The sequence below is a fragment of the Physeter macrocephalus genome, chromosome 18 (genome assembly GCF_002837175.3).
Source record: "Physeter macrocephalus isolate SW-GA chromosome 18, ASM283717v5, whole genome shotgun sequence".
NCBI classification, from domain to species: domain Eukaryota; kingdom Metazoa; phylum Chordata; class Mammalia; order Artiodactyla; family Physeteridae; genus Physeter; species Physeter macrocephalus.
In genome coordinates this window covers 68,678,975-68,691,312 of record NC_041231.1, presented here as the reverse complement: position 1 = coordinate 68,691,312, position 12,338 = coordinate 68,678,975, and the positions used below count along the sequence as shown (strand labels likewise).

Here is a 12,338-nt window from a genome sequence, read left to right as displayed (position 1 = left end):
CCCCCAACGTGTGGAAACTTTTCAGTCGGCGGCGGTTCGGGCAGATCAGTCCCACGCACTCCCCCGCCGAGAAAACGAAAACAAACCACAACAAAACACCAACCGAGGCTTGAACTTCCAGGGCCTGTGGAGACGAAGAGGTCCTTCAGCCGCGAGCCGGACCTCGCCGGCCGGGTCGGCTTCTCCCCGCCGCTCCGCTCCCACTCACGTGCCCGCAGAGTCCGGCTCCAGGGGAGGCGCGGCCACCCGGAGATCGCCAGCGCCTGCCGCCCGGCTCTTCCCGCCGCCACGCCCCCGAGAGTACACACGCTGCCCGGCGTCCAAGGCGCCTCTGCAGCAACCGTACCGCCCCGGCCGGAAGCCTCCGCCTCCCCGCCGGACGCGGACGCCGGGGCGCTGGGCGGTGCCAGGGAGGCAGCCAATCGGGGGACGCCGGCCTACAAGCCTCATGTTGATTGGTTGCGCGGGTGAGAAGGCGGTGCTGGCGAGAAGCCGCTGGCCCCAGCCGGGCAGAAAGGGTGGGCTTGCACTCCGGTGATTAAACTTAGCCCCCGCCTCTGGTAGTTGCTGAGAGGGCGAGATTAAGCGGGCATTTACCGTATGGGCTACATATTGACCGCATCACCTTGTATCCCTCGGGCTCCGCCACCAGCGAGGTAGGTGTTTCCATCCCGTTTCCTCGGGGGAAACCGAGGCTGGCAAGTGGTGGCCCTGGGGATGGTCCCCACATCGCTGAGGCACCATGTTCTTTCCTCCATTTCACATGGGAGCATTTAAACTAATTTTTATTTTTCCTCTAACTAGCAATTAAATAAACTTCATTTCTAGGTAACTTTTTTTTAGATATTTGAATACAACTTTATTCTGATTCTAAACGAAAAGGAATGGGAATGACAGTAACAAACAGGATTCCACCACTGAATATTGTGATGTGACTGTAGCAGTCTTATATTTGAAACTCAAGGAGGAAACAACTGTGTTCCAAAACACAAGTATGCAGGTCCAAAAAAATGAAGGTTTTTGTTTTTTTTTTAACTGCCACATTCACTCCGAAGCCCATTCATCTCCTTCAGCATCCCAAAGATTAAGCACATGTTCTGCTTAGCTATATAATAAAGTGGCAAACACCCTGCACCACCGACATCACAGGACAGTTGCCTATAAAACTAGACTTCTGACTCTGGGCTCCAGCTTCACTTTCTCACAGGTCATCATGTTCATCCGGGAGGGCAGTTGTCTGAGCAACCTCTAGATCGTGCTCGTACTGCGCTGCCAACGCTGGATCCATGACCACCTCTGGTGGAGCGAGAGCAGGCATGGCAACGAACTCCAAGTTAGGGTCTCCGATCAGTTTCCTAGCAAGCCAGAGGCAGGGCTTTTCAAAGTTGTAGTTAATTTTGGCAGAAATATCATAGTACTGAAGATTCTTCTTTCGGTGGAAGACAGTTGACTTTGCCTTAACCTTTCTGTCCTTAATAACCACTTTGTTGCCACACAACACGATGGGGATGTTCTCACACACTCGTACCAGATCTCTATGCCAGTTACGCACGTTCTTGTAACTCTCGATATTACATCAAACATTATAATGGCACAGAGCTTGGATATAATAGCCATCAGTCCACCAAGTTTCTCCTGACCAGCTGTATCCCATACATTGAACTTAATAGGTCCTCTGTTGGTATGGAACACAAGGGGATGGACCTCAACACCCAAGGTAGCTACATACTTCTCAAATTCACCAGTCAGATGATGTTTCACAAATGTAGTTTTACCAGTTAGGTAATTATTTTTAAGGTACACGTAGATGTATACTTGGAATCTTTTATCAGAGAATGCTGCTGTTCTTTTTTTTTTTTTTAATGTTTTATTTATTTAATGCTGCTGTTCCTTGACCTCTTTACTCCTTTGGGTTAAGTGGTGCAGTGGTGAGGGGAGAGACAGATGGAGTAAATTTGGCCAGTGCAAAACCCCTACTCTAAAACAATAAATCTCCTCGCTGGTCGGGACAGCGATATTCTAGGGTGAAGACTACGGCACCACACAAGGATATACAGTTTCTCCTAGACTGTCAGCTTCCTCTCAAAAAGCAGCTCGTCACCCTGCTGGTCCTCCTGGAGGTCCCAGCCTAGGAAAGTAAGCACAGCGATAAAAGAACAATCTCCGTTTATTAAACATGATTTTTCTGTTTCACCACACACTCCAGAAAAAAAGGAAATGGGGCTGGGAGTGGAGAAAAAGGGACAGTGGCTGGGGATAGAGTAGGCTGGGAGTGGGGTAGGGTGGGGAGGAAGAACGTGAAAACAAAATAAAACAGGTAGGAAGAACATCTCCCTACCCTGAAGATGGTGGCCGGGGGAGGGAAGCGTGGGGGGGAGGGGGCCAGGAAGCTCTGTACAGAGGGGTTGCCCCCAGCCCCCACACACACACCCTGGATATGTACAGTACAAACCCCAGATAATTACAACAGCCAAAGAAGAGAAGAGGAAAGGGAGTCCAGGGGTAGGGTCTGAGGTTGGGAAAGCAAGGAAAGGGCACAGGGATAAAATTTCACATATTTACAACTTTTATATAAGTATAAATTTGGCCCCGGCTGGGTGTATGTGTGTAGTGGAATGGGACTGAAGGGGAACTGTCCATACAAAAGAAAGAAGGGTGGAGTCTGGGAAGAGTCTCAATACCAAACGCAAGAAGGGATGAGGGGGCAAGGCTGGGTAGGGGACAGCAGTCAGGGAAGAGGGGGTGCCAAGGAGGGGCTTTTCCCCTCCTGTGACCTACCCACACCAAACCCCATCCATCCTACCTCCCCTATCCCGCCAGAGAGCTATGTACAGAGAAACACCGAAAAATTGTGGACCTGGCGGGAGGGAGGAAGGTGGAGGGAGATTGGGGAGGGGGGGAGGATGAGAGGGAAGCCCAGCCCTGTCCTACCTCCCCCGGGGGACAGAGTCATGGAAGGGGGCCCCCAACACCCCTCCTCCAACACAGGTCCCCCCACCCTGGGGGAGAGAGACATGGCTTTTCCTAGAGTAAGTTCCCCCCTCCCCCTGGGAGTAGAGACCAAGAAAAGAGAGGGGAGGGGCAGCGGGGCTGTGTGTGTCAGGGTAGGGCAGATAAACTAGTCTGTCCTCCCCAACATACACCGGCTCCTAAACCCTAACCCCTCCCCCAAACCTCAATTCCGCCCCACCCAACACACTGGGGGAGGGGGGGGCACAAGCCCCCTCACCCCGCTCTGGGACCAGCCAAGAGCAGATCAGGTATGGGAAGAAGGGGAGACAACTCCCATTCCCCCCTTGCCGCCCCCTCCCTGCCCCGGTGGCCCCTCCACCCCATCTGGGTTCTGGGTGGGGAGGGAGTAAATTTAAGAGTGGTAGGAGGAGAAGGAGTTTGTGCGTGCTGAGCCCCCCCAGACGCTCCTGAGAAATCAAGGGGTAATAGGGCCCCCTCACCTGGGGTCCCCTCCCCATAACAAGGGGGACAGGGGAGGCCAAAATGGGGCGGTGGAGGGGAGTTAGATTGTCAGCTCTGGTTACTGCTAAAAAATCACCCTGAAGTTGAAAGTTTGGAGGTGCCGCACCCCCACGGTGGGGTGAGGGTCTGTCCCCCAGTGCTCAGGGGAACGATGAGGCAGAGGATGGGGATAGCACCCCGGAGTAAAGGGGTCTGTGTGGGGTAGGTGGTGTCCTGGGGCAAGGGTTCCTGGGGGTTACAGGGGGAAGCACCCCAACAGGAAGGAAAAGGGAGCAGCTGAGGGTCCCCGCTCTCCCTCCTGGAAATGGTGCAGTGGGGGTGGGGGACTGGTGCCCCCCAGCGAGGCATTCAGGGAGGCAATCCCGCTGTCCCTCGGCGACGTCCAGTCCTGGTGGTTGGTGCCGTTCCAAGGTGGGGTGCACAGGGAGGGAGAAGGAGGTCTGTGATGCAGGGTGGGCTAGTGGTCTGCGGTGTTTCGGAACTCGCCGTTCTCGGTGATCTGCAGCCGGGGTGGGGGAGGTGGGGCTGGGGGGGCCAGGCCGTTCCAAGGTGGGGCCAGCGTCACACGCGGGTTTGTTGGACCCAAGGGGGGAAGCTGCCTCTCCTGCAAGACACCAAAGAGGAGAGCGCGGACTTATTGAGACGCTTCGCGGGGGCCTGGGTGCCAGCCCCCTAGCAGTGGCCTCCCCCAGAGCTGGCCCACTCCACAAACCACGTCCCACCCCCTTACCCCAGGACACCCCCACCCGCATCCTCCTCCTTTGTTTCTCACCTGTAGGAGAAGTTACATCTTCTGGGATCAGGGAGAAGAGAATCTCACCCCTGACTCCTAACAGGGGCCTTCAACCCAGGGAGTCACATCAGGAACCCAGTTCACAAGAAGTAAGTTTCCTATCTCACCCCCAGCCTAACCCTTGCATCTTCCCCTGCCCAGTGGCCCCCTTCTCCCAGGCCACCCCCAATCAGAGGTGGGAACTTTGTGTAGAGGGAACAAGGGGAAGCAGTAAAGCAAAACCTCATTAATCCAAACCCCCATGGATTTGAGACTTTTTTCCATAATTTGAACAAAAACTGGGCTTGAGTTTTCCTTTATCTGTGAAGAAAGGGTGTGCTAAGCAAAATTAATAGTGGAAACGTGTCTGTGGGAGGGAATATTTAACCTATACCAGAAAACAGACTTTTCAATCCTATCTACTCATTAACACATGCTCCCTGAGGGCCTCGAGTGGGAAAGCCTCATTCATTGAGTTCTACTTACTGTATATAGTATAAAGACATGCATTTCATTAAAGACACTGTCATTCAGTTTTGTCACTTATTCAGAGTGGCCAGCTTCTCAAATATAACATCCCAAATTAGAGAGGTTTAACTGTACTGGGGGGAAAGGAAGGGGATTCAGGCAAGTGATGTGGGAAGGAGAAAACACTGTGGGAGGGGCCACCTCTCGCTCACAATAACGGCAGGAAGGAAAGGACAAGGAGCTTCTGCAGAGACGCAGCATGCCCCAAGCGCTGCATCCCCAGGAAACAGAAAGGCTTCGTTCTTTTCCACCCCCACGCTCCTTTCATTCCCTCACCCTGGGCTCCCAGTTAGAGGGTGAGGGGTACCAAACCCTACTCCCACCCCTGGTCCTATTCTTCCCCTTCCTACCCCTCCTGGACCAACTCCTGGCTCCTCCCCTCAGCTCTGGCTTCTGTTCCTCTGCTGGGAGAGAAGAAACGCATGTGTTCTACACTTTGGGTTGCCTGCTTAAGCTTTTAAAAATACAGGCACATAATTAATTTTTACGTTAATGGCTGAGTTGCAGAGGGACCAATACCTGAAAGGGGTTTAGAGAAAGTGTCCAAATTATTTCCTGGACCATAGGGCATTGAATCCTGGCAACCTAGCTGTGTCTGACAGAATCTCTAAAAGATATAAAAACACTCCAAGCAGAGGCTCCCAGGTCACCGCTCCTCATCTCTCAGAAGGTCACCCAAACCCAAGATTTAAGCAAAGCCACCCTCTCAGCTTGCCTCTCCCACACTTCCCACAGCCAGCGAGAGAGGAAATCCTGTCTGGTAGGGTATCCTGAGTGTGGCAGGAGAGCAGGGGAAGGAAACCTCAGATTCCCTTCCCCTGCTTGTCTGCTGGCAACGGCACACAGGCATGCCCCCAACACCCCCATGGACCCAAATTTAGAAAGGAGATAAATTAGGGTGCCATTATTCATTATACAAAAGAATTCACCACAGGAGTCCTTTAAATGGTGAGGTCCCCTGGTGCCTTGCAGCATCTGTTTTTAACTCACCAACTACTTTGACAGAGAGGCCGGGCAGGCAGAGAGTTAAAATTACAGTGTGAGGAGACACTGCCCACTGCAGATCAATTCCGCAGAAAATAAAGCATCTCAGAAGTGATGTCAGTGGCTGACTGGTTCCCATTTACTGGCTTTTCAGGTAGGATTCTGTGTCTGGCAAGGCCACTGGGTGGCGGGAGAGGGGGAGTGAGTGGCATTAGCAGCCCAGGGCTGTGAGCACTGACGAGAGGTTATTTAATCTGCTGGTTCTGGCATCTCTGCCTGGAATCAACATGGCTACAGAGCCCACGATCTTATGTAGGAGGACACCTCCCCCCACTTCCAACTCCCAATGCCACATGCACCAGTCCACATCCTAACATCTGTCAAGGTTCCTTTCTCGCTCCTTCTCCTTGCTCCACTCACCCTTACTGTCCCGACATCTGAACAGCATGCTTTCCCGGCACCCCAAAGTCTCAATTAATTACCCACTCTTAATTCCCACCCAATGGGGCTGAATAGGAACCCCAGATGCCTTCTACCTCACAGATGTAAGGAAGGAGGAAGAGAGAGAAACAGGTGAGGGCTGGGAGGAAGGAGGGCTCTCTACAGAACCAAAGTGTGGGAGAAGGAAGAGGAAACCCCAGCCTACCTGCTGCAGCCAGCACAGCCCCTTTAGCCAGGGGCCCCCAACCCAGCATCACCACCACCCCTTTAACAAACCCTGACCCCAACATCCCAACCCCCAAGGACGCTTTGGTGAAATGGGGGGTGACAGACATACACTGGAGAGGTAGAGGAGGAAGACTGAGAGTCAGGAGGAGGCCGCGGGGAGGTGTGTAGGAAGGGGAGTGTGATCTGGGGCATGTGTGGGCCATCTAGGGTAAGGTGCTTGGTACTGGTCAGGTGTCGCTGAACAGTTCTGGGAGGCGGCAGGAAGTGCTCTTGGGACAATGCCTGGGGAGACAGGTCTGTGCAGGAGGTGTCCGGAGGGTCGGGTCTGTAGAGGGTCCTCGGGTGTGGGGGGCAGCAGTGAGCAGGGGAGAGGCTCTGGAGAGTCAGAGGGGAGTGGGCTTCACGACCAACCTGCAGTGGTCCGGAGTCACCTCCCCCTGTGTCCTCCGCCCGTGGTCAAAGCGGAACCAGGAGAATTACCTGATGAGGAGCTGCAGGGGGAGAGAGTGGGGTCATGGGGTCAGGAGCCTTGGTGGTGCTGCGGGGGAAGCCTGGAGGTCAGAGCAGAGGAAAGAGGAGCATGGGTGGGAAGTGAGCAGAATTGGGGGAGAACAAGGGGTTAAGGGGGCAGGAGGGAGGTCCTAAAGGTTGGCTGGTGAGAGAGAGGGAGAGCAGCCAGGAGCTGGAGAGGTCAGTCAGGAGTGAGGACCACAGGGAGAGGCAGGCCAAAGAAGGCAGCTAAGGCTTCAACACTGAGGGAAGGAAGGGAGAGCTTACAGGGCAGGGGGCTTTCAGGATCTGAGGAGTTGGGAAGAGGAGTCCCAGCGGCGGCTGTCAAGGAGTGATGGGGATTGGGGGGCCCAGAGAACAGTGGTGACGAGTACCCCAAGTCCCCAGGGCACCAGCCGGAGCCTGGGGACACTAGCACTCCTACTGCCCTGGGCTCTGTTCTAGCAAACTGCAGCCTCTGGCCCTCCTGTCCCGAGAGGAGCTCAGAGGAGGCCAAACTCCCTGACTCACACAGGGGCGGGCCCAGCAGGGGCAGGGGTCCAGGAACTTGGTGGGGTCTGAGGCTCTGGTAGGAGGTCCTGAAATGCAAACAGAAGTGGGAAAGGCAGGGTGGGGAGGCACGGCAGGGGAGGGGGGCTGACACTGCTGGGAGTGACAAAGGCACAGACGATGGGATGAAAATGGGGTCACTTGGGGGCTGCCGGGAGCAGCCAGTGGACAAACGGAGAACAATGGGAGAGACGGATGGCGATGGGGCTGGGGTGGCTGGTGCAGTGACTGCACGAAGGACAGTGGGATGGATGGGGATGGGACACGGAGAAGATAAATGACATTGTAATTTCCACCTGAGCGTCGAGCAGCCTCTTCTTGGGTTCGGGCAGTGGCTCAGCCATGGCGGGGTGCTCCCGGCGCAGCTCCTCCTCCACCAGCATCAGCCTGAAGGGACGGGCTTCAGTGGGGTTAGTGGCGGGCACGGGCGCGGAGCCTGCCTGGGGAGCTCACGATCCCGGGGAACCCCACAGCCCTCTGGAAAAGCCTTGGGCATCCTTCTCCCCCGCGCTCAGAATCCCTCCATTGTTCTGACTCCAAAAGACGCCCTGTCATTCACCTTCCTTTCAGGGACGCTCGCATCTCCCTGCTAAGGACGGGTTTCTGTGCCTGAGAGACCCCCTACCTACCACCAGGCACCCTGGCCCTCTGCGCTGCCACTCAGGACCGTGCCGTCCCTCAGACCCTGTGGCTGAAGACCTGGCTTCTCCATCCCTCACCCCACCTCACCTAAACTAGGCCATCTCCAGGGCAGCCCCTAGACACCCCTCGCCCAAGAGGGGTCTCTACAATCATCATTCCCGGACTCTCCCTGCCTTCTGTGAAGATTCTCATGGTGACTTCTCATAAAGGATATCAAAGCAGCGGTTTTCAAAAAGGTTTCCAGTCAAACTTTTTTCTTCTAATTAATCTTACTCAAAAATACATTTAGAATGGGTGGAAATGGAGCTGGCTCTGGTTGGAGTGTGGGTCCTACCCAGTTCTCAAGCTAACTGATCCCCTTGTTGAGACACCTCTTTGGAGCCCAGGGCTTGACAGAGCACAGGCTAAAACAAGCGTCATTTACTTTCTGATGGAATACCTTTCCACGGCTGCAGAGGAGGGTGGGCCCAGGATGGGATGGTCAGGGGCTACTATGGCCAAGGGACCCCTGCTTAGATTTGGGGTGAACATCACAGGCTGAGTTGAGAATAACCAGTGGGGAGTCCCAGGCTAGGCCAGGTCCAGACACAGAAAGATGGTTGGACAGTAAGAGGTACATTTTCCAAGGGCTTCAGAAGTTACTCTACTAGGAGAAAGATCAGGGTTTAGTAAAGGGACATTTAATGCACTAAGCGGGAGGTTTCTCTCCATCTGGTGATGACGGAGTGGGTGGCATCCCTGGGAGGAGGGTGGTGGGCTTTCCTCCTGGTGTCCTGCGTTGGGGGCTGGGGGATGGTGGTTGGGGGCTGGGGGAAGCTCGCTGGCCCTCTTCAGCCTCAGGCTCTCCCTTGCCACTCCTCCCCGGGCCGCCCCTCACCTGCCAATGATGCTCTTGATCTGTGAGTCCTTCTCTGCCTGCTGCTGCCTTAGCCTCTTCTCGCTCTGTTCCAGCCGGGCCTGATATTGCATCAGGATTTTGCTGGTCTGTTCTTCCTGGGACAGCAGCCTCCGCTCATACTCTTCCAGCTTCCGGTTGGACATGTGCAGCCGCTCCTTCAGCGAGTGGATCTCCTCCTCATACTCCTTCACCTGCCCGCCGGGCACACGACCCCGCACTGTGAGGGGGGCTGTGCCTGACCCCACCACCCAGCCTCTACCCCTGCCTGCCAAGCATAGCCGCTGTGTGGTGAGGGACACCCCACCAGCCTCCTCCAGCCCTTCTCTGCCTGTTGGTCATACACACACACACAACTGGCCTTTAATAAGGCCCTTCCCTGGGGCTGAGGCTCCCTCAAGATGGAGCAAAATGGTGGACTCCCCCACCCTAGAGGTACACACATGCCCTCACATGTGCATCTGGACACGGGAGGACCCACACAGGAGCCTGGACAGACTCACGGACACACGTGGAATGCATTTTGGCCTCAGCTTGTTAAATGGTGCTGGAAATAATTTATTATAAGACCTGAAGATATTCTCTTAGCTCAAGTCCATCTACATCAATCCCAACATTTTCCTTCGCTCAGAGACCACTTCTCCCCAAAAGCCTCTCTGCTCCCCCAAGTTGCAGTCACGTATTCTGTATATATAATCTAACCCTGCAGCTACCCTCTTCTTCAGGGTCCTCGCAGCAACGGCTCCCAAGGAACCTTCTGCTAAGTGTGTGAAGGCCAGAGCTCCTGCTGACTTTTGCTCGGGACCACCACCAGCTGAGAGTCTGGAAAGTCTTTCCACACGTGGGCCAATACACACCACCCTCCCCCGACCACCAACCCTCTGTCACCGATGCCCAGGGGACAGTGACTGGGTTAGCCGTGCATGGGTCCTGGTACGACCACTCTGCCCCTCGCCCAAGTACAGCTCCCACTGCTGGTGAAGTAACTTCCCCTTTCCTGAGAAGTCACAGGAGCCAGGACTTCAACATGTTCTCCCCGGGGAAGAACACGCAGGCAGCCTAATATACAGCATGCTTTCCCTCAGACAGTCTATGATGTGTGTAACCCAAAATAACAGAGTTAAAATGGGTTTTTCAATGGACTGTATCTGGCCTCCCCTGACAGACTAAGGGCTTCTCAGGAGAAGACATCGGGTCTTTGTCCTTTTTTTTATCGTAACTACCTGGCCACAGATGTTGCCCTTGGAAGGGACTAGAAGCCTGCCCTGTGGGTAAAGGGTAAGACGGGGCTTGGGGCAGGGAGGGCCCTGCGTACCCTATCCAGCCGGCTCTCGTCCATGGACTTCGAGTATTCCTTGAGCTTGTACTCTTCCCGCTCGATGTGGGCACTCTCGATGTCAGCTGACAGATGAGGCATGTTGGAGACCCAGGCCACCGTCCGCTCGGAGGCTGGCATCGTGGGGTTCAGCGTGGATGGCGTCTGAGAATGCTGGGGCAGGGTGAGGTGGGGGCAGAAGGAGAGAGGGAAGGTGGGAGGAGGAGGGGAAGTGCTTTTAGAGGGAGGGAGCACTGCCCAGGGACGAGAGTCCCCTTCCTGTCCCCTGCGCTAGCACCCATCACCTCGTGAATGCTAAATTAGTTATTCATCATATCTCCCCTCAGGAGCCCCACGAGGGCAGGGAGTTTTTTCTGTCGTTCACTGCCAAGTGCACAGTGCCTAGAACAGCACGTGGCGCAAAGCAAGCCCTCTATGAACATTTGTTTAATGAATGAAAGGAAGTGAGAAAATTATAACTTCAAACCACAGACTCTGTTCTACCAGCCCCCCAACCCGTTTCCTTCTTCCCTCCCTGCTCTTCACCCCTCCGGCCTTCCTCCCACCCCCACCTACCTGCTTGGTGATGGAGGGCTTGAGCCCCCCACCCCCTCCACCGCCGCTGCCCCCGCTGCCCCCAATGCTGCCCTCTTTGCTGAGGCTCTGTTGCCGCGGACGGGCAGGGCCATAACTTGGCTCCGGCGACTGCAACAGGTTCCCGCTGGACGGCCGGGGTTTCTGGGCAGCGCTGACTGTCAACTGCTGAGACTTGCCCCTCTGTAACGGAGGCGGCTGGCCCCCGCCACCCCCGCCGCTGCCCCCACCGCCGCTCCCACCTCCAGGCCCTGGGGGAATGGGCCTCTGGGGACCAATGGTGATCTGGGGAGGAGACAGCATATGCTGCAGGTTGTCCTGGAGTGAGAGCTGCCGACGGGTGAAGTCAGTGCCAGAGGGTCCAAACTCATCACTGTAGCTGTGGCTGTGGAGGATGGAAGCAGCGGGGGGCTTGGGGACCCCTGAGGAGAGGTCCTCGCTCTTGCTATAGCCATGGAATGGGGCGAAGGTGTCCCCTGGGGGCTCTCCACCACGGTGGTGGTGATGGTGGTGATGGTGGTGATGGGAGGAGGGTGGACCGTGGCCTCCGCCCCCTCCGTGGCCCCCTGGGGGGCCTGGCCCATCAGCAGCCATGTGGAAGAGAGGATTCTGGAAGGAGAGGGGTATGCGCAGTTGCTGGGCAGGGACACCGTCCGTGGTGACGCCCATCTGGCTGAGACGCATGCCGGCCGCTGTGATGGATGAGCCGCTCCCCTGGGAGAGGCGGCCAGCAGGCGCAGGCCGCAGCCCCAAGGCCGCAGTCAGGGAGGCCTGGCTCGAGTGCAGCAGGTCCCCGACGGCTGCCAGGTTGGACACACTGCTGCTGTTGAGGCGGCCACCGGGCCCGTCACCCTGCAGGTCCAGCATGGAGACGCTCTTGTTGACACTCAGCATCTTCTGCTCCGGTTCTGTGATGTCCGAGCTGCTCGTGCAGTATGCGGGTGAGGACCGGGCCAGGGGTGGGCGGCTGACATAGAACAGGTCTTTCCCCCCACCAGGCGGCGGTGGGGGGGGCTTTTCCTTGGTTGGGGAGGGGAGGCGAGCCATGTCCATAGAGCTGCAGGAAGGGAAGCGGGCACACGAGTGGGAGGTAAGACCCAGACTACTGGCAGTAGAGCCTCTGTGGTCCAACATAGGCCTGGGGTGAAGAGTGGGAGCCGCAGGGAAGGGCTGAGAGCTGACGTTTGCAGCTCGGGAGAGGGCAGGCAGGCTGGCGGGGTGGGAGGGGATGCGAAGGAAATAGGATGGGACAGGGCCCCTCCGGGAAGGGAGGGAGGCCTGGAGAAGGGGAGATGGGCCAGCAGGAGGAGGCATGAGGGGCAGGTCTGGGCAGATGTGGAGGAGATGAGGGCGCATGGAGGAGAAGAGGAGCGGAGGGAGGTGATGGCCACTGGAGTCGGCGTTGG

The 12,338-nt window shown here is 56.2% G+C and overlaps 2 protein-coding genes and 1 pseudogene across 6 annotated transcripts in view; all 3 read right to left on the bottom strand.

The window, feature by feature from the left end:
• ZBTB9 (zinc finger and BTB domain containing 9) overlaps positions 1-339 on the bottom strand; it is a 46,344-nt gene extending 46,005 nt beyond the window's left edge. For all 4 annotated transcript variants that reach the window (XM_028478642.2, XM_007128846.4, XM_055079444.1 and 1 more), the window contains exon 1: positions 104-339. The gene's annotated coding sequence lies outside the window, so the exon portion shown is untranslated. The remainder of the gene's footprint in view (positions 1-103) is intronic.
• Positions 340-1,032: 693 nt separating this feature from the next.
• Positions 1,033-2,953, bottom strand: LOC112064302 (GTP-binding nuclear protein Ran-like; annotated as a pseudogene).
• A 403-nt stretch (positions 2,954-3,356) lies between these two features.
• The window catches only part of SYNGAP1 (synaptic Ras GTPase activating protein 1), a 30,626-nt gene continuing 21,644 nt past the window's right edge, over positions 3,357-12,338 (bottom strand). Inside the window, exons 15-19 of one of the 2 annotated variants that reach the window (XM_055079840.1) lie at positions 10,915-11,989; positions 10,339-10,512; positions 9,006-9,217; positions 7,783-7,873; positions 3,357-4,078 (exon numbers count right to left, since the gene is read on the bottom strand). In XM_055079840.1, the coding sequence (XP_054935815.1) occupies positions 3,932-4,078; positions 7,783-7,873; positions 9,006-9,217; positions 10,339-10,512; positions 10,915-11,989 (1,699 nt within the window). In that variant the 3' untranslated portion in view covers positions 3,357-3,931. Of the gene's footprint in view, positions 4,079-6,926; positions 7,874-9,005; positions 9,218-10,338; positions 10,513-10,914; positions 11,990-12,338 lie in introns of those variants that run through there. The other variant, XM_055079841.1, reaches the window with a different exon arrangement.